Here is a 21,683-nt window from a genome sequence, read left to right as displayed (position 1 = left end):
AAAGCGATTTACAGTTAAACTAACAATAGGAGGACAACAATATGCAAGTGCTATGATCCCAGTTTAAGCTTATGCAATACACATGCAATACACATACACACAAGTGTTGATTTTATGCCAGTATATCACGAAACGCTCAGCATGAAACTTTGTGCGTAAAGTTTATAATCTGAGTCCATCTTCTTGCCTGTAGCCTATATAGTAGCCTACAGCCTACATCCCCAATAAGGTGCAAGATTGGTCTTTCATATCACTGTATGTGTTAAGCGTTTTGTCCCGACGGAAAGGGAATCCTTGAGTATGAGGTATTGAGGGAAACCGATTATAATCCTGTTCATGGTAGAGAAAGCTGATGACATGTAGAATACACAGGGAAAGTAACAATGAAGTTATTGAATGAAACATAAACACAGCTTTTGTGTGTTTATCATCTTTCCGCATATACTGTCACAGATAATCATTTCCATTTTATGAATGAATGTCTTCGTCAACAACAAGCGCTTTTGCACCCCCTGCTGGTGAGGTCGACTAACATCAGATGGAGAGTATGCTCGGCAATCTACTGCTTTTCCTGCAGTTCCTGGACGTCAATGTTGAATTTACTGTCGAATTTGAACCACTGAATTTGTGGAAGCGAATTTGCAAAGCGAAATAAAATGGACCGAAAATTGCCTGTTGAATATTATGGGTTGTATTTTTAAACAGTCTGAATATTTTGGAAATGAAATATGAAGGGTGAATATGGATTTTTGAATTTTTAATAATGAAAATGTGTTTGAAATGTTTTTAATTGAAATATTCACAGCTTAAATATTCAACCATGTTGAATTTCAGCCCATTAAAAATGCAAGCCCTAAAAAACAATGCATTAAAATGCAAGCATGGTTAATGCAATGCCTATTTTTTTTCAAGTAGTGCAATTCAACAGGCTTTTTATTTCAAAAACATTTGACATTATTTAGACTTCCATATCATTGCCACCTCACTTTGACCACATCACATCTATTTCGTAACTGCGCCACCTATTTCTCGAAAATGATAAAAATTAAATCATATTTTTAGTTAATGTATATGATTTTTCAGCCATTTTGGCAAAATTCTCTTAAAATGTCTTCAATTGCTCCTTGCTGCAGTTGGTCTGCCACTCCCACCCATGATGGCATCTGTTGCAGCTTCTTGCGCTTGGCCCCGGTAATGGCTGCTTGCAGCTATATTTCTCTCAGTGATTTTGCTTTATTTCCAGATTCAATCATAAGCTCGTTCTTGCGTACTAGAGCACATACGCACATGCGCACTCTTTAAAACCGCACTTTAAATGCCTTTTTTGAGATGTAAATGATCTGTATATAAGATATTATTATAATATCAAAAGATATATATTTTACTGAATGTCAGCTTGCTTGTTTCTCTCATGAAAAGGATTTATTAAGCCCACACGTCATGCAAACAAGAAATTATGCTTCTAGCAACAGGTTGAGAGCTGTCGTTCCAACCACACAAGGTTGCGAATGTTTGCTGGAACAATGGTTTTAGGAAACACTGACTCATTGATCTATACTGATAACGACAGAACTTGCGACCCTAGTTGGCTGACGATGCTTTCTGGAAACCTGGTCATCAAATGAAATATCATTTTCATTATGCACAGAGTTAAATGTTTGATATAAGAGTGTCAGGAAACACACGATTACAACAGTGTAAAAAATATGACTTATCACAGCTGTGACCTGAAGGTGTATTGATTGGAGAAGTCAGGTTATGACGCATACTTGCTATTTTTGATGTTTCTCCCAAAGGCAGCGGATATCATGATCATCATCTTCATTGTTGTTACTAGCATGTTTTTTTTTCAACCCTAGATGTATGATATGCTCAGAGCCCTTGTCCGTGATGTTCACATATCCCTGGTGTGCTAATGCACACTGGAAAGCATGAATCCAAGTCTTCATCATACCTACCAAATATTCACAAAATTGTGAAATATTTGTACGATTTTTTTTTTCTATCATCACCCTTTTTCATGCAATTTAAAAAAAAAATGGGACAGATTTTTTTTTAAGTCATATGTTGGGAGTGAAATGATGGTGAGTAAATAATAAGTATAATTATACTATAATAAGTATAATAATAATAATTAACAAAAAACAGGTCAAAACATTTACGTTTAATATGTACGATTCTTGCAGTAAAACCATGAAGACTTAAAGTCCAGAATGCTTTGCTTTAAGAAAGAGAAGTGTGGGTGTGTTTGATTGCGTTTGATTTGATTGCTGATGGTCGATTTGGTTCCCGTGATAAACTTGACCTGTACTGTACATTCTGTTGCATCCATTCCCTCCATGTTCAGCTTCTAGAGGAGAGAAAAACCGCAGACGGCAGCATAGGCAGGATTCTGCAGGGAGGGAAAGATGCCTGGACGAAGTTACATGCTAGGAGACAATTAATTCTCACTGAGAGCAGCGGACACAGTCCTGTAAATCTGCCATGAATGTGCAATATGTATTCGGAGAGCTGCGCTCAGTTTTGCTTGCAGCAGGCAAAAATGTCCTAGTTTGATGCTAGCCTTTTTCCTTTTTAAAATCTTTTTGTTGTGTATTTTACTTGGTATATTAATTCAGTTTCAATATCTGGTCAGCATATTAAAAGGGGAAAACGGTGGATGTAGTGAAGCAAACAAAAGACAAGCGATGCTCTCCCATTCTCTGCCTGTATTGATTTTGTGAACTCCACTGTAGCTGGTGTCTTTATCAAAGAATGCTACACACACACACGCACACACACACACACGGATATGAAATCACTGATTCTAGCCAGTGTTGCCTTCTCACTCTGATACCTTTTTCTTTTTAAGACATTCAGTTTTTCCCCTCCTCTGCTCTAGATGATATATATTCTTTCAGAGCGCTCGGCACGTATTTGAGAGAGAGAGAGAGAGAGAGAGAGAGAGAGCTGAGAAGGGGAGATGCTGGATGCTGATGATGTTGCCGCAGCACTGATGATGCTCTGGGGAGAATGCTGAAAGACACACTAAACTCACACGCGCCTGTCTCTGGGAGAGACCCTGCGCCCGCAGCGCTGCTTTTAAAGGAAGTTATAAGGGTTGCTATTTTCAGTGTGAGAGCGAGCGAGGCTCAGGCGGGCACGCGACTGCTGCTGCTCCGCGTTCGCCGATGTTCAACGGGGGAATTGTGGGGATGTGAGAGGAAAGGAGAATGAGTGAATGAATTACTTAAGTAAACAACAGCTCGTGGAAAAAACATCAGAACGCGGACGCACGCACATGCAAGGGACAGAATGGCAAGTTTCGGGAAACTTACGGATTACTTTAACCGTCGGCGTTCCAGAGATGAGCTCATGACTCGGAGAGATGCCCGTCGCAGCGGCAGTTACTGTTGCACGGTAGCCGAGGCCAGGTACTAAAATTGCAGGATTTTTCGAGTGTGCATTCTAGGAATTTTGTGTGTGTGTCCTGCCTGAGATTTCCAGACTTTTCTTTTGAAAACAGCTGGTATATTTTGTTAATGCTCTAATAATGCTGACATATGAATTTCATGTGGCATTGCCTCAAAAAGAGATGAGCAAATTGATGAATCACCTGTAAATATAGTGGATCAAATCTTAATGATGCCTTTAATGATGTTTTTGTATATTTTGGTTAACAGTACTTGATGGGTGTAGTGGTTCCTGGAGGGTTTGAGTGCAGTCAGTTCACCTGGACATCTGGTCAGTGAGAGGACAGAACAGGGCGGGTTGAGAGAAATGAGCAGCCAATGAAATAAGAGAATCTAGAACAGACAGGGAACTGTGATTGGCAGGGATTGAACTGAAATCAAATCTCTGAATGCATTCTAGTGACTTTATTGCTCGCGTGTTTGTTTTATTTTAGCTCAGCCTATGTTGTATTTGAGTTGCATCTGATTTTATTTAAAAATTCCCTTAGAGAATTAAAAAAATGAGTCAGTACAGTAAGAGTAGATTTGAATGTGCAGAAGCTCAGATCATTTCTGTGTCTTGGCAAATTTTAGCACAGTTTGAGACATTGTTGATCTCTTATGAAACTCTAGAAGAGACGCATGTGAGAATGCCAGGGTCTTTTTATCAGGAGAAACATCTGAGAAGCAGGAGGCATAGAGGAATGAACATTCGCTCATCATTTACTCACTCTCATATCATTTCAAATCTAATCATTTTCTGTTTTTGAACACAAAACGAGTCATTCTTTCTGGATGTACTAATCGGTTCTTTTTCTATAGAATAAAAGCGTATATGGGGCTGGAAATTTTCAGTCAGTTTTATTTATATACTATTTACTTTTATTTAGATATTTTCAGTTAGTAGTTTTGTTATATGCCTTTGTATGTGTTATCAGGTTTTTTATATTTCTAAATTGGCTTTATTTTTTATTTAAGTTTTAGTAATTTTAGTTCTTAAACTTAGTTATTACATTATTAAGTTTTTATCTAATATATATATATATTTTATTTTATTTAAGCTTTATTTCAATTGACAAACAATTTTTAATAGTTTTATTTAACAATGACAACCTTAGCTATGTTTTCATTCAAAGTTGCAAATTTAACTTATGCTCAATATTGGAATATTGCATAAAAAATTGGTGGATAAAGCAGCATTTCCATCCAATGTGTTCAAGAGAACAAAATCGTCACTTCCTGGGAAATTGGCACAAAATATCTGTAATAAAAATGGAAGTCGCTGCTAACGGTGAAACCACTCTGGCTCTTTATTCCTCCTTCATAAATGACTTGCATCTCAAGGTGATGATTCACAGGGCAACTTTATGGGCAATGTTGCCATCAACGGGCAACCAGGTGAGACACAGGGCCCGCGACCGATCTAAATTATCCAGAGAGAAATGTATTGCCCATTTTCAATGGGAAAGTGCACAAGCAACAATCGGTCGGCAAGATTGCCTAGCAACATTGCTCAAAAAGTTGCCCTGTGTATCATCACCTTCAGAGCGCACAGACGAAACGTAATAGGCTAAACGCTGTCATGATCTCTTGCGTTCCGGTGCTGGTGTTTCGTTTCGTTTTATTTATTTATAAAGCACTTTTACACAACTGACCATTGAACAAAGTGCTGTGCAATATCCAAAACAGATAAAGACAACCATAAAAAACACAACAATAAAACCAGTTTAATAACAGCGAAATAAACCCCTCAGGTTTAATAGCCTACAAGAGCAACTACTGTACCCCATTACATGATAATGCGAGGAGGTATTCCTTAAGCCTATGTTTAAAAACACTAAATGTGGGTGCTGATCTGAGAGAAAGGGGTCGATCATTCCAGAGTTTTGGAGCTATCGCTACAAAAGCTCGATCTCCACTTCTCCGTTTTGTTCTAGGAGACGTTAAAACCAGCCGGTCAGCTGACCTCAAAGACCGTTTTGGTTCATATTTCTCAATCAAATTGACCAAATACAATGGAGCCATACCATGTAATGATTTATAAACAAAAAACTAAATTTTAAACTTTATTCTATAATCGATCGGTAGCCATTGTAGGAAACTCAAAACTGGAGTAATATGGTCTCTCTTACGAGTACCTGACATTGACATTGATCTCTGGGTTTTTCAATGTTATGTAGTGTCAACACCTTAAAAATAAGCTTGATATGATATTTCAAGCAAAATTTCTGATATTTAGACAAAACTAAGTCTAAAAAAATTAATTTTTTACTTAAGTTTTAGCAATTTTAGTTCTTAAACTTAGTTATTACATTACGTTTTTATCTAATATTTATATTTTATTTTATTTAAGCTTTATTTCAATTGACAAATAATTTTTTTGACAAAAGCCTCACAGCTGCATTTTGGACCAGTTGTAAACGGTTAATCAATGATTTATTTATGCCGACATATAGTGAATTGCAATAATCTAGCCTTGTAAATATAAAAGCATGAATGAGTTTTTCGAGATCACGCGTGGACAAAAATGGTTTCACCTTCGCTATTAATCTCAAGTGATAAAAACAAGACTTAACCACAGAATAAATCTGTGTCTCAAACTTGAGATCACTGTCAAGAAGAACTCCTAAATTTCGCACTAATGGCTTACAGAAGGGGGCTAAACCACCCAGATCAACTCCAAACCACATAACTCCAGTTTTCTCTTCATTTAGTTTAAAAAATTTAAAGATAACCATGATTTGATGTCCTGTATACAGTCCCACAATAACTCTATTTGCTTCTTGCTGTTCTTTTTTAGAGGAAGATAGACTTGCATTTCGTCTGCATAAAAGTGAAAGGGGATTCCATGCTTGCGAAAGATTGACCCAAGGGGTAACATATACAAAGAAAACAAAATTTGGCCGAGAATGGACCCCTGTGGAACCCCACTGACCAAAGAGGCAGGTTGTGAATAATCTTGCCCAATATTTACAGAATAAGTTCTGTTTAAAAGAAAAAAACCTGAACCATGCAAGCGCTATGCCGTGAATTCCTACAACATTTTCATGGCGTCAGAGTAAAATCTCATGATCAATGGTGTCAAATGCAGCGCTAAGATCCAGTAAAACAAGAACTGCTGAAGACCCCGAGTCAACTGCAGTTAATAAATCATTTAAAACCCTGATCAAAGCAGACTCAGTACTATGATAAGCCATAAAACCTGACTGAAAATTTTCAAAGATATCGTTTTGAAGCAAAAAGGTGTTTATTTGATTCCAAACCACCTTCTCCAAAACCTTAGATAAAAAAGGTAATTGGCTGATAATTTGATGCGACAGCAGGGTCCAAATGTGTTTTTTTTTTTTCAAAAGAGGCGGGACAAGACCATGTTTAAACTGATTAGGAACTACTCCTGTTAAAAGACTATTATTTAGAATACTAGGGCCATGAACATCAAATGCTTCCTCTACTAATCTCGCTGGAATATCTAATACACAGTCAGTTGGTTTTGACTGCTTGATTACCTCGGCTAGTGACTGCAAGGAGATCATTTCAAAATGGTCAAAACTAACAAATAGTGACCGGACAACTGAAGGATCAAACAAACTAGGTTCGATCATGGTTTTAATATCAAAGATCTTTTGGACAAAATAATCCATAAAAACCTCACAAGTGATAACTGAGGGGTGAGATAACACATCAAATTTTGGATTAAAAACAGAATTTACTGTATTCAATAAAACTTGTGGCTTACTACTATTTTTTATAATTACTTCTGCAAAATAATTCTTCTTAGCCATCTTTACGGCGTTCTGATAGTGTCTTGAGACTCCCGTATCATTTGAAAAGATACTTGTAACTTGTCCTTTTTCCATTTTCGTTCAAATTTCCTACAGGTTGTCCTCAACCCACGAGTCACATCATTCAGCCAGGGCTCAGGTCTAGATCTGCACTTTTTGACATGAAGTGGGGCTACTGAGTCCAATAAGGGTAGACAAATGGAATATAGCACCTCAAGTAAGGAGTCTAAATCCATATTAAGAGAAAAACTGTCCAGTAAATAAAAAGGGTTCATTTTGTGAAATAAGTTTTTGAATTGCTCTATAGCTCCATCGTTTAAAAACCTGTTTGAGGTTGACATGGATCTCTGGGTTTTTCAATTTTATGTAGTCAACACCTTAAAAATAATTGACTTATGGTCAGAAAAAGCTTGATCTGATATTTCAAGCAAAATTTCTGATATTTAGACAAAACTAAGTCTAAAATATGACCTTGAACATGAGTGGGTTTATGCACATGCTTTATAAGATTAAAAGAATCAATTACATTCAAAACATTCCTTACCATTGGCTTTGTAGAACAGCAGACATGTATGTTAAAATCACCCAATAGTAGCAATTTATCATATTTCAGTACAATTTTGCTTAAAAATTCAGTAAACTCAAATAAAGTCATTATTGTACGTAGGCGGTCGGTATATTACGGCACACGCAACCTGATTAGTCACATTTAATAAAAACAACTGCAGTTGATGCAAAAAACAACTTGCAGTTGCAAGCTTAAAAAAGTGCCGACAGATAATGGTTGACAAGACAAACTGTTCTTAAAAATAGATGCCAGGACTCCGCCACGGCTTGTGATGAGTATTCAAGTGTGATGAGTATTCAAGAAACCACAATCCCGAGGTAACCGATCCGTGAAAGGACTTAAATCATCTGGAACTAGCCAAGTCTCAGTCAAAAACAAGAAGTATAAGCTGCGTTCAATTAAAAAAGTTATTTAAAATGAATGTCTTGTTTGATAACGAACGCACATTCATCACCGCCAGTGTTAATTCAGTAGGTACCTACTCTAAGTTTCGTTCTCTACGCACTTTCTGCAGGTTCGCTTTCCTTTTACAAAGCCGAGGGATTCAATAGCATGACGATATGGCTCCATCCTATGGACTCGCCAGTGAAATCCATTTATAAGAAAATTCAAAAGGGCGCCTTAGAGGAGTAAAAGGGGAATTCGGCAACTATTTCAACTTAATAAAACCGTTTAGAAATCATTTGGATGGTTTAATAACCTCTTCCGGTGAAAATGGTGACTTTTCCCGCTCCCCTCAACGTTCCTAGACGGAAAACAAACCTTGCAACACGGGGACTAACGTCCCGGTAAGTTGGAAATAGGAAGTCTCGTGAGAAGCGAGAACGAGCGAGAAACACAAACTGCTTTACGGAAAGTCGACATAAACGCACACGCCCCCTCAATGTGTGTGATGTATTACCCACCTCGGTAGACACAGCTCCACACAATAAAGTTGTCCGGCTCCGATAATAACAAATGCACATGAGCAGCGGAAGAAAGGGGGAGGAGGGGCCGTAAGTGAGTTTTTTTACGACATTGTTGTGAAATATATGCCTCACAGCTGTAGGGGGAGCTCGCTGAGAAAACATGCGACAACAAAAGTGAAAATCAGCGAAGAAATAGCTAGAGTTCCCGAGTTCCCCTTTAAAACTCGCCTTCACCTTTGCCGCAAAGCCACCTCGCCACCCGCGTCTCCTGCGACGCCTGTAGGCGCACAGCGGTCGGCACGGGGGGAACGGGAGCGAGTGCCCAGGGGGCAGGTAATTACAGCCATGTCCTTTCTGCGTGCAAAAGTTTGCTCCATCCATTGATAATTTAATATCCAAAAGAATTTGCCGATCATAGGTTATCAAGGCAGAGGAATTTATCACAGAAAGAGACAAAATCACGAACAGAACAAAGACAGACTCTCAAAGCGAGAGACGGCATGCCATGTACACCGGCGCCATCTTGGAGCTCGGGAATCAGGATGTTTAGGAACACAATCATGCGAGACGCTTCTGGGAAGGATTTAAACCAAATCATTCTGATGGCTAAGGCATTTCAGAATGACCAAACCAACATTCGAGATGCTGTGCAATGATTGGATAACTGGACTAATCAGTGGACCAATCAGTTTTTTGTTGCGCATCAAGGGATTTATTCAGTAAATGTGTTTTTTGTCTTAGTTTTTGCGCATGTCTTTTTAATCAGATAAAAAAAAAAATATCTGCCTCAATTGAAATGCATGATTTCAAAAAATGCACATATTGGCTTTCATTTAGCAGTATCCCAAAATGCACATAAAAATAGGTGGATGGAAACCATCATTTCAATCATCGTTCAATCATTTTAAAGTCTGTACTTCTGTAAGAGCATATTTATGAGTAAAACATGGTATTAAATTGTAGGTCAGGGTTGGTTTTATCCACTGAACTGATTAAAGCCAGGTGTTTGCTGGGGTTGGAATAAAATTGATGTCTGAGGCAGAGCAAGTTATTTAGTTTTGATAAAAGATTACGAATCATTTTTTTTTTTAAAGAAAAGTGGAATAAGACCAGGAACATGTTTTAAAAAAGTAAACGGTCTCTTAAGATTTCATGTTGTTCTGCTCTAGTTCTTAAATCTAATTTTTATTGCAGGCCTCCAAAACTTATTAGTGAATATTAGTAAACTAAATTCTCTTTTTACCCTAAATTTAATTTGTCCACAATATGATCTAGATTATCTTTATACATTTTAGTAAATAATTTGTTACATTGGTCATAATTAAAGTTTTTTTTAAAACAAACTTTATGAGAATATTTTGCTTTGCCATTGCTTTATAAAATAAATAGTTTATCTGGGAAAGATTAATGATGGGAAAACCATATGAAGCCTTTAATATTTGATCAATAGTGGAAGTATACTGTATTTATTGGCATAGGCCTCAATGAAATGCTCTGCAGCTGCTCTTCACATCTGTGCTTCAGCTTTCCTTCTTTTATCTGTTTCTGTAGTTTTTGGGATTTTTTGTAGTGTTGTTTTTATGAAATGCAGAACATATTTTTGCGCTGTTGCTTTGATTTACTTCAGTGTTTTGGATCGTAAGCTCGTTGCATAACCCAGCGCCTGTTCAGATCACAGACAGACGCCGTCACATTCTGCTGTAGAATTTCCTGAAGCCGCTTGGAATTCACTGGTCCGTCGTTGCCAGACATTCACACATGAATGCGGCCAAATCTCCACACGCTGCTACACTCCATCCTGCAGGCTTGAATGTTTTCAACATTACTATAACCTTTCAGATAGACCGATTCAGACTAGTTCATCTAATGCATGCAAACTTTTCATGCTAATTAAGACAACATGTTTCAGCTGTTTGGGATTATTTTAATCCATACATTTGATATGGTTTTACTAATTATTAAACCATAACCATAAATAAATTGATAAATAACTTCTTTGAACCCTCAGGAGAAAATCAAGAAAAAATAAAATGTTCAAATACACAACCACAGACATGCATAGTGCAGTTATACAGTGTACAACTTTATACAATGCAAAACGTTAATTGTTCGTTCTTTTATTGTGGAGATTATTTCAGAAAATCATGTATTTTAATGAATCAGACTGTGATTGATTATTGATCTGTTGGTTATGATTGCTTGTTTGTATTCCAGGTCGTTGGAGCGACGGCTGCAAAGGCCTCTGTTGGCCAAATCCAGAACATTACCCAGCATCCCCCAGTCCCCTGCTGCCATCCGTGTGCAGCAATCTGAGAACGTTTGTGAACGACAACACCGCCCACGTGTTCCTTCCAGCCCTGGTGGTCTTGAAGCATGTACGCTGCCCCCTGCAGGTATTGCATGTGTGTTTGTGTTTATTTATGTTTATTTGAACCGCACAGCCATGTTATCAAAACATATTTTATTGAACTCTCGGTTTTGATGTTTCTGCTCTGAACTACATGAAAAGACGTTCTGTTGGGTGACAACCAACAAAACCTGAATCTCATGAAAACGTCCAGCTCACATTTCACCTCGAAATCAAAAGGAGAAATAAGAGAAATTATATATATTTATATTGCATGAAGGACAATATTTTTTCAATAATTTTAAGCTATTTCGTTTTTAATTATTTTGATTATTCTCGTTTTAATTATAATCTGCATGTTAAAGGTACACTGTATAACATATATGGCCCTCCAGTTATTAAAAATCAATCATGCTAACATTTAGCTAAGGAAGATTGTTTTGGTTGTGCATGACTGCGGATGAATATGGTTTGCAGCACCTGTGTTTAGATGGAAAGGATCTCAAGCTGACTATAGCTGAAGACGTTATTGTAGCTCTACACATTAATAGACAGTATTTCCTTGATAATAAATCCCAGCTCAGCACTAAAGCAACCCAAAAAATGACCAGAGCTTCATATGACAATTTATCTGTTTAATAAAATACCTTACTGACCTGTTTACAACTTTTCTAATCCCTCAGTTCTCTCCATCTCTGAAAAGCCAAGCCAAAGTTGATTTTTGTTTTATTATTAGCTCTGTCGCGCTCTCGTATTGCCAGCAGACTCTTCTCTGTTTTGCATTTGTTATAAGCGGGTGGTTCTCTGAAGGTTGGAGGTTTAGCGGCTTCATGTTCAACCTTTCAACCTATGCCGCCCACTCCCACACCAGACACGCATGAAAGTAGCCGGAGCAACTTTTCTCTGTTTGCGGATATGACGAGACGGGGGCGATTGACGTATGTAAGCAATTTCCCATGAAAACTATACCATCGTGTCTAAAATATAAACACGTTTAATAGGCTTACCATAGTGAAAGACATAAACAAGTTTTGGAAGGGGGATTGATGATGTATAAGTAACTTTAATTCAATTTAGTTAACTGTAACAAAAAAAGTTGCATAGTGACCCTTTACATTTATACTGTACAATTTAAATAATATAGCATTTTTTACATTACAATAATGTTTTTAGTTATTTTCTCATTACAGTAATGAAATTTAAACGGGTGATAGAATGCAAAACCAAGTTTACCTTGCCATAGTTGAATAACAGCAGCTCGGTGGGTAAAATGGCCATACACAGAATCTCAAAATCCTATGTCACCTCCTTATTATGAAAATCTCAAACTTGAAACTGCAGCTGTAAAACGGCCGGATCTCAAATCAGCTCAGATGTGATGTAACACTTGGGGGATTTCCTTATTCGGATCAGGTCTGTACCTTTGATATGCCCCTTAACTTGGGCTTCTGGAATTATAAATAAGAAAGTTTGGACGCTGTTAAATGATCTGCAGTGTTCCCGGCTGTACAGGGAATGTTGGCACTTTTAATTGTCTTCCCAATCCCAACGAACCAAACATTCAGCGGGCATGGTTGATGTTTTTTTTTATACAACAAGATCTCTGTGAGCCACAACATGAAATTATCAATATGCTCAGACCATTTCACCCCAGACTGTTTCGAAAACCTTGGACAGTTTCAAGAAGGCTTTTCTACGCGGTTACTTCTGAAAAGAGGGGCTGTTCCGAACATGTTGACATAACTACCGCAAGCTGAAAGTAATCTAACGTTATGAATTTGTCGCTAACAGTTATTAACAATTCTATCCGTTACCTACTAGCTTTAGTTATCTAGAAGGTACAGTTAGTGTGACGGTTTGGTTTAATTGAAATATTTATTCGATAGAAGTTTAGATACACTGGATTTATTCGCACATTTTTATTTCAACCCACATCACAAGAGTACATCACAACGCACAAAAGATGCTTGCTGCCAAACTGATTCTCCCAGTCTAGTCTCATGCAGCTCATCCAAATATTCATAAGTATACCATAAAAGGGAGAAAACCGCTGGTTTCATTCTGGGGCTATTTCTCAGGGTTGCATTAGGGCGTATAAAAGAGCCACCGGGGCATTTTCAGCCCAACCAATGTTTCATACCCTATTTGGAGACCTTAAAGGATCGTTCTCTGGGATGCGTTTTCATGATAATCGAATGTACCCAGTTTTATCTTTAATTTTAGTTTTACCACAGATTAGCTTATAACGCTAGTATATAGGGCATAGAATAAGTAAAAATAAAAATCGCTAGTTAATACCGCTAACAAGGCTCAAAATAGCCCCACTCTAACACAGTAGCATAAGGAGGGTCTCTACCTGCAAACTGAAGCATTGAGAACTTTGTAAGTGTACAATTGTTTCTTTTGGTTTTAGGATAAAATCTGTGTTAGACTCACCCTCGTATTTTGAATATTTTTTATTTTTCAGCATTTGAATGAGCAAGTTGATTTGTTGAGCAAATATAATAAATATGATTGAAAACCTCAATTGATAGAATCGGCAGTATAGTTGTGAATGGACGACATTTCATTCGGTGGCTGGAACGAGAATCTGCCACACGGCACATTCCATTCACAACATGTGTGAGCTTTGCGCCATGTGCGATTGTTCAGCGCATTCAGCCTTCTGCGTGCTCTCGATATACTTCTGCCTGCACTGCTCAGTCAAATCCCCCCTTCGCTCTCTTTCTCACGCTTTTCTCCTCAATTCTCACAGCTGCGCTGCTCTTGTGTTAAGCTTCTGTGAAGGATTTTTTCACTGTCTCTCAAATGTTAAACCTAAAGTCTTTGGCTTCTTCCCCATTCTAGTTGCTTAGCAACTGCCATCGCCAACAGCGGAGCGTCGTGGCTGTTTAACACACAAATACACTCCGAATCCCAGCCGTCTCCCTCAGTGTGTTTGACGTGCTCATTATGCTGGGATCATGCCAAATGAGGGCCGTAATGTCTCATAGCAACTCTGACCCAGATTTGACTGACTCAACTGTAATAAACATGAATAACTCTGTTCCAGCGGTCTGACAGCTCCCTTATGTCATCATCAGAAAGTCTGCAGATCTAGCTGTGAGGCAGGGGCTGCCTGGGAATAACCACCAGCCAAATAAGGTTAAATATGGCGTGTGTGATATTTCACTGATGTGTGATCAGAATCGTACCCGTCTGTCTGTCCTCAGGCGAGATGTGGCGGCTCGAAGATGAAAACGAGAGGGACGTCGCTCCGGGTGCCGTTGACCTGCGTCCGCGCTCTCAGTCACCGTTCTCACATTTCCGGCGCCGAGCGGCGTATCTGAGGAAGAGCATGTCTGCGGATGATCACCTGGAAGATTCAGAGTTTGAGACCGCCCAGCCGGAGGGGAGGAGCTTAGCCGATCCCAAAGTCAAACTGAAGAGGAAGTTTGTGAGTACTTGTGTCCAAACTTACTTTATTCTAAACTGAGTTCACCCAAAAATGCGTTCGGGTCATTATTAACTCCGAACTTGTATGTGTTTATTAATTACCATGGAACCAAAATGTTTTTCTTTTTTCTTGAATTTTTATTCCAACTGGTGAAATGCATACAAGGACGCTAAATGTGAAATTTAATGCAAACGCAAATGAGACTTAAATTATTTTAGGCCTGTTCCTCACGCAAAGCTACACTACTGTTTTTGACAGAATTCTCTTCTGCTCACCAAGGCTGCATTTATTTTAAAAATACAATTAAAGTAGTAATATTGCAAAATATTACTGTTCTCTATGTGAATATATGGTAAAATGTAATTTATTCCTGTTTTCAGCATCATTACTCCAGTCTTCAGTGTCGCATGATCCTTCAGAAATCATATTAATGCTGATTTGCTGTGTTTATATATGTATATAAACCCTTTCTATATATTTTATTCAGCAATGATGCATTAAATTGATCAAAAGTGGCATTAAAAGACATTTATAATGTTACTAAAGGTTTATATTTCAAAAACATGCTGTTCTTTTGAAGTTTTTTTCAGCAAAGAATCCTAAAAAAAGTAGCTCAGTTTCCCCCAAAAACACACTATAATAGGGACCATTTTTAATAATTGAGCAATAATAATAATTGAGCAGCAAATCAGCATATTAGAATGGTTTCTGAAGGACCATGCGACACTGAAGACTGGAGTAATGTTGCTGAAAACACAGCTTTGATCACAGGAATAAATTACACTTTAAAATATATTCACATAGAAAACACATATTTTAAATTGTAATAACATTTCACAATATTACTGTTTTTTTTTTTGCAAATAAATGTAGCCTTGGTGAGTAGAAGAGACTAGAAAAACAGAAAATTTGAAATAATTCAAAACTTTTGACGGTAGTGTATGTAAAGTAAATGGACAGAATTTTCATTTTCATGTAATTGAAGTAATTGAAGTCATGCACACAGAAGGTTTTGTATCAATATTTAATGTGGTGTGTATAATAGCATGAAAGTCGAGCCCTCATTACCTGCCAGCATCGTGTAATAGAGGCTCAGGTGTTCGAAAGCAACCTGGCATGTGGAGAGGCTTCAGAAAGCTGAAGACAAAACCAAACTGTGTATGAGTCTCACTGTTTCACAGGATGGGCTCTTGTTTGCACCTAATGGGTCGTCTCTGTTTAGGGGTAAGACATCTATGTGCATGGTTGATTGTCTTAACTTCTTTTTAAGTTATCGTCAGAACAACTAGACCTGTATAACTTTTGAATGCAGCCCTTCAATAATTCAAATGATAAATAAATAGGCTAACTATAAGCTATATTGCACAAGACCATCTTAGTCCTCACAAAAAATGGTGGCGTACAGGCGTTGTATAAAATAACGGGAATGTTGCTCACAGCAGGCAATTTGAAGTCAGTAATTGCTTTGATATGTATTGTTGAAACAGTGAATTTGTTATAAACACTTTAATGTTTGTAGCGGCGGGGCTTTAAATGGGATGAATTTGGCGATGCAGCTTCCCTGAGATGGTCAGACTGTCAGAAATTTGTTTACCCATCTAAATTTTTACCCATTTTCAAAGGGTTAGTTCACCCTAAAATGAAAATAAAGTCATCATTTTACTCACCCTACTGTTGTTTTTATGCATCAAGCTTTAAAATAGACACAAAATTATCCCATGCGACATGTGCAATTCGTTACACATGTTCTGGAGAACTAAGAGCTATTAGAGTGTCATGACTCAAGTGTAGAAGTTTGAGTCAGGATTTTTGCTAATTAATACATTAAATTTCGGTTTGTTTTCCACCAAACCCAATCATATACCTCCAGAACATTAAATTTCGGTTTGTTTGCCACCAAACCCAATCATATACCTCCAGAACATTAAATTTCGGTTTGTTTGCCACCAAACCCAATCATATACCTCCAGAACATTAAATTTCGGTTTGTTTGCCACCAAACCCAATCATATACCTCCAGAACATTAAATTTTGGTTTGTTTTCCACCAAACCCAATCATATACCTCCAGAACACTAGGAATAAACAGCACGTGTCGTGTGGGATCATTCTGTGATATTTTGCATCTTTTTTTAAAGCTTGATGCCTGTCGCTGTTTCACTGCCATTATATGAACGAGTGTGGGCGGTACTTTTCTTTTTCTTTTTTCTATTTTTCCTTTTGTGGTCCAAAAAAGAAAGAATGACATTAGAACAACACGAGGGTGAGTAAATGATGATTTAATTTTTATTTTAGGGTGAACTATCCTTTTAACACAGCTACTAAAAATATTAGAATTAAAACACTTAAGAATAAATCTGTATGAACTCACTAGTCAAACTCAAGTCAGTTGTCAAGTTGTCTATCATCTCATACCAATTTATGTGTATTTTATAAGCTCTTTTTCTCCCGAATCTGTCATTTTCAGTGTAGGAGTGTAATGGTACAGTAAGCAGATTATTTTGTTTTTGTAATGTGGATTTTTTTTCTAAAGAAGCAAGTGTACTGTACGCTTTAATAATTTTCACTACGCTGACACATTCAGAAATCGTTCCAGGCTTGCAGAATGCTTTATTTTCAGAGAGCTTAGTTGTAACAATTTTGTGCAAATAAACCGTGCTTTGGCAGTCTGCCGACAACTGCCAGCTTAGAGAGGTTTGTTGGAGAAAAAAGCTGGAAAAAGCTTTTTGCTGTGCATTAGCTTGCTGTTTGAATGGCCTGATGGTTACAGATGATTGTACACAGTGTGTGTGGACTTCTAGTGAACTTTACGTGTGTGATCTGTGTGTAAGAACTGTGAAGAGAGAAATGACAGCAGCAGCTCCATCAGGAGGACGTTTGAATAATTCATTATGGATATTCATGGCAAGTATTTGTCATATATTAATCAAATATTTTAATGTATGATGATGCAGTAAGGCTGTATTGGTTTCTGTATTCGAAATTTCTAGAGCACATGCATAAGTATGAATGATTATTATTATTATTATTATTTTTAATGGTCATGCATGACACAACATGTCTCAAGTCAAATTCAATGATACTTTGATAATTCTCATCCATTCAGGCAGGACTAAGACTAAAGGCCCGTTCACACCAAGAACGATAACTATATTAGTGTCCACACCAGCGGACGATATCGTTCTGTTTTGTCAGCAGCCGCTGTTGAAAATGCTAGAGCTCTTAAAGTCTTTATAGTCTGTCTGTCAATGTTTTTATCGTTCATTTGCTGGAAAAAAATCATTTTCTGAAAGTAATTCCAACGATATTGTTTCTCTGTGCTGTACTCTCTGCTAGTCTTTTATATTTAGAATGATTTTTAGAGCTATGTCTTTATCATTACAGTTAAGTTTCAGTTAACAATAACAGAACTGCATCAAGGAAATAAACTTTATATGTAAGGTTTATTTTCATTATTTCCATTATTGTTAAAAAAAACATGTCTTCACAAATTCTCATTACAATAATATATATATGGTTTTACTGACTTTAATTATGATTAAAGTCTTTTATTTGGTACTCCCATTAAGATATAACATTACAACAAATACTAGCATGATGCATACATACTTAACTGTAATGCAAACAAAATAATATATTATTTAAATCGTAATGACAATTTTTGGAGAAAATGTGCATTTTCTAGAAGCAAAATATAATTTCTTTGTGTTGAAATATGACCTGGACATTTTCAGGTTCTGTGAGATTGCAGATTGGTTTATCATAGTAATAATGCAACAAAAGAAAATCCTAATGTAAGATATGTTTTTGTAATTGTAACATTGGAATAATTCCGAGAACAGCAATTAAAAACAAATATTTCAGTTGTTTAAGGAGTTTTATGTCTGCTGTGTAGTTCTGCAAGCGGAGCTCTAGATGGCAGTGCTGAATAGGCACAAACTTTCTGTCCGTCTGTCTCTTAATGCTGAAAGATCATCAAAACCCTTCATTAAGAGCATGAACAGTTTCCAGAAATTACTAATGCACAGAAGACAAGCATCACTAATAGGAAAGGAAAGAAAAATCTAGAAGAAATTGCAACGTTTAAAGTGTCATCTCTTTTGTATGTGCTGTTTTGTTGAAATGTACACACACAGATGCACTAGCTCACACAAACACACACACACACACACTTGAGAGGCGAAAGACTGGACATTTTTTGCTCGCAGCAGCAGTTGCTGTTGGTTACGTGGTGAAATGGCAGCCATTAAGGGTCATTATTTATTTAGTTGTGGGGCGTCGCTCCCAAACTCATCCTCACACTCTTCCCTCTGAAGTTTGTCCTTCTTTTCTTTTCTGTTTTGTTCTGTCTGCATTTTATCCATCATGTCTTCCTAACAGAAAGCTTGTTACCTAATAAAGCAGTTTAGTTAACGCACTTAGTTAACTCTAACCAGCGGTGATAGAATAAGCTCTGGTAAAGTGTTGTAGACTCTCCATTGAAAATATGTTTGTATTAGTCAAAAGATAAATGAAACGCATCCTGATGCGTGGTAAGCTGAATGTTTATGCATGTGTGAATGTGAATAAATTATTTGAATTGGATAAACAGAACCATCCCTCAGTCTTTATCGAATCAATTCATTCTCGTGAGAACTTGTGATTAGAATAAAAGCTGAAATCAACAAACATGTTGTTTTTCAGTAAACATCAACCAGACGGAACATGATTCACACATTTTTTTAGCAGAAATAAAAGATGAAAAAGCATATAAGGAGTTTCTGAGAACAGTATTTGTGATGTTTTTGAGAGGGGGATGGGATCGACACAAAGAGAGAGAGAGAAGCTCTCAAGGATCGAGTTAAAAATGAGAAATTCAAATGTTTACTTTTTTGGATATTGATTAAATTCAACTACACGTAGTTCACTGTGTGCGATTTCCTGCAGCGTTTTTCTTTATGACAGATTGTAAACAACCACGCTAGCAAACACTTAGCAACATTGTTGCAGTTTTTGTTTGGCAAGCAACACTCACATTTTCTCCAGAAAATGTACAAAATCTATTTTTGTGGCAATTATGGAGAATAAAATGTGTTTCTGTCTGAATATGAATTTGTACCATACCCTCTGAAAAAAAAATCACTTAGAAATTGCTAGTAAGTTTCACAAATAATTACAAAGAACATGCAACTCATTGAACTGAGCATGACATTTTGAAGTAGAAAGCCTGAAATAGTAAAATGCACTCCAATAATCTTCAAAAAATCATTTTTTAACAGTGCAGGCAACTGAATTATTTATGAATTATATTCCATTCGTCTCTGCTCTGATTGCGTATTAATCAATTATGATGTATGATTGTTAATTACGAGCTGTCGTCTTTCTGTATGCACACTAATCAGGGCTTGACAAATTGCACTTTATGGATATATTTCACCCACAAATCATTTACTCACCCTCACGTTGTTCCAAACCTGTTTGATTTTCTTTCTTCTTTAAAACACAAAGATTTGTGCTGGCCGCTCTTCTGCACGCAGTTGTAAGCTTCAGAAAGAAAATCCTCAAAAAAGGAGTTTATTTGACTCATGCACTGTATTACAGGGTCTAATAGCTTTATGTGAGGAACAGTCTGTAATGTAAGTTGTTATTCACTGATAATCTTGAGATATACCCTAACTCTCCTAGACACAATCATAAGTTCATTAGAGAAGCAGCAATGTGGAGTTCTTAATGAATCATTCTTTTGAGTGGGATATTTTCAATGACTCAGTTGAAGTAGTCCTTTACGTATTACCATAATTACATTTTGTAGTTGCAATAAAATTAGCAATGTGCAATTCTCGAGTGAATCATTCTTTTAGAGTCTTTTTAAATGAATCGGTTGATCACAGAACTGATCGAACTGATCCCGTACTACTCACTGTCTTTATTTAGTCACAGCAGTTATCATCAGTGAATAGTGACTTAAATTATGGTTATGCAAAGTGTTCTTTTTTGAAGCTTGAAAGCTTCAGTCTCCACTCATTGTGATTGCATAGAAAACAGCAACCAGCACAAAATTCCTCCTTTTGTGTTTGGAACGGCTTTGGAATGACATGAAGGGGAGAAAATAATGGCATAATTTTAATTCAGAGAAAATTAAATTAAAATAATTTTAATTAGAGAATTAATTAAAGGTTGTCATTTTATGAAATCCTGCAGTGAAAAAGCCTGCTAGAGTGTGATGTTTTCTGTGAGTTGTGAAGCAAGCAGAATCCTGTCTTGGTAACCTGCTCTTGTAGCGGTGTGTTGATGTATGGCTGTATACATTTACTGCGGTCACAGTGAGCTGCTCTATTCATCAGTGGTAAATAATAATGCTGCACTTACTGACCCACACTGATTGATTTGATTGCTCTTAGGTTGAGCTAGTGTACTTGCGGTAGAGTGTTCGGGGTTTGTTGTGTGCAGGTGGACAGCGTTAAGATGGACAGATTCATCTGCTGTATTTCTGCTGCCAAAAAAATTATTCCAGGTTAAGTTTATATTTGAAAGCGTGAAGTGCTTTTTTACATACTTGACGTGTGTTCTTGAGTTACTGTGGCAGTCACTGACCTCATTACTCAAGCTTTTTTCAAATGTCTGCGTCATTAAACCAGATTTTGTTATTATTCAGAAAGCTAGCTATAAACATGTTGACTTGTACTAACTTTATAGCCAGATTCCATCCAGTAGTAGACCTGAAAGGGAAAACTTACCTTAGAAGGAAGTATTTTAAAGCTAATGCACGCTTTAGCACCCCATGTGGCAACGCCGAGAATGCAGTGCATACTTACGCTGTTATAAATGGAAACACACTGTAATGATGTCTCTCTACTGTAATTAAAGGGTTAATTCATCAAAAAATGTCAATTCTGTCATCATTACTCGCCCTCATGTCGTTCCAAACCCCTAAGAATTTCTTTCATCTTCGAAACGCAAATGAAGATATTTTTTATAAAATCTGAGCTATTTCTGTCCCTCCATTGACAGCTAGGCAACTACCACTTTGATGCTTCAAAATAAGTTCATAACAAGATCGTAAAACTAATACATATGAGTCAAGTGGTGTAGTAAAATTTTTCTGAAGTGACACGATCGCTTTATATGATGAACCGATTTAATTTATGCTTTTATTCATATATAAACATTGATCAGCGAACATAAACAGAAGCTCAACCGAACCTGCTTGACGCGCAAGAACAAACCTCATTG

General features: G+C 37.1%; 1 protein-coding gene across 4 annotated transcripts in view; it reads left to right on the top strand.

Moving 5' to 3' along the window:
• Positions 1 to 21,683, top strand: part of ankfn1b (ankyrin repeat and fibronectin type III domain containing 1b) — a 108,866-nt gene that overhangs the window by 11,186 nt on the left and 75,997 nt on the right. For 2 of the 4 annotated variants that reach the window (XM_077219254.1, XM_077219253.1), the window contains exons 3-4: positions 10,904 to 11,082; positions 14,249 to 14,472. In XM_077219254.1, coding sequence (XP_077075369.1) covers positions 10,904 to 11,082; positions 14,249 to 14,472 — 403 coding nt within the window. Of the gene's footprint in view, positions 1 to 2,920; positions 3,414 to 10,903; positions 11,083 to 14,248; positions 14,473 to 21,683 lie in introns of those variants that run through there. The other 2 variants (XM_077219250.1, XM_077219252.1) reach the window with 2 other exon arrangements.

Source organism: Siphateles boraxobius, unplaced genomic scaffold (genome assembly GCF_051911475.1).
Source record: "Siphateles boraxobius isolate OS27281-9 unplaced genomic scaffold, OSU_SipBor_1 12, whole genome shotgun sequence".
Taxonomy (NCBI): Eukaryota; Metazoa; Chordata; class Actinopteri; order Cypriniformes; family Leuciscidae; genus Siphateles; species Siphateles boraxobius.
The sequence above is the reverse complement of the archived record's forward strand: the minus strand, read 5'-3'. Positions and strand labels throughout refer to the sequence as shown.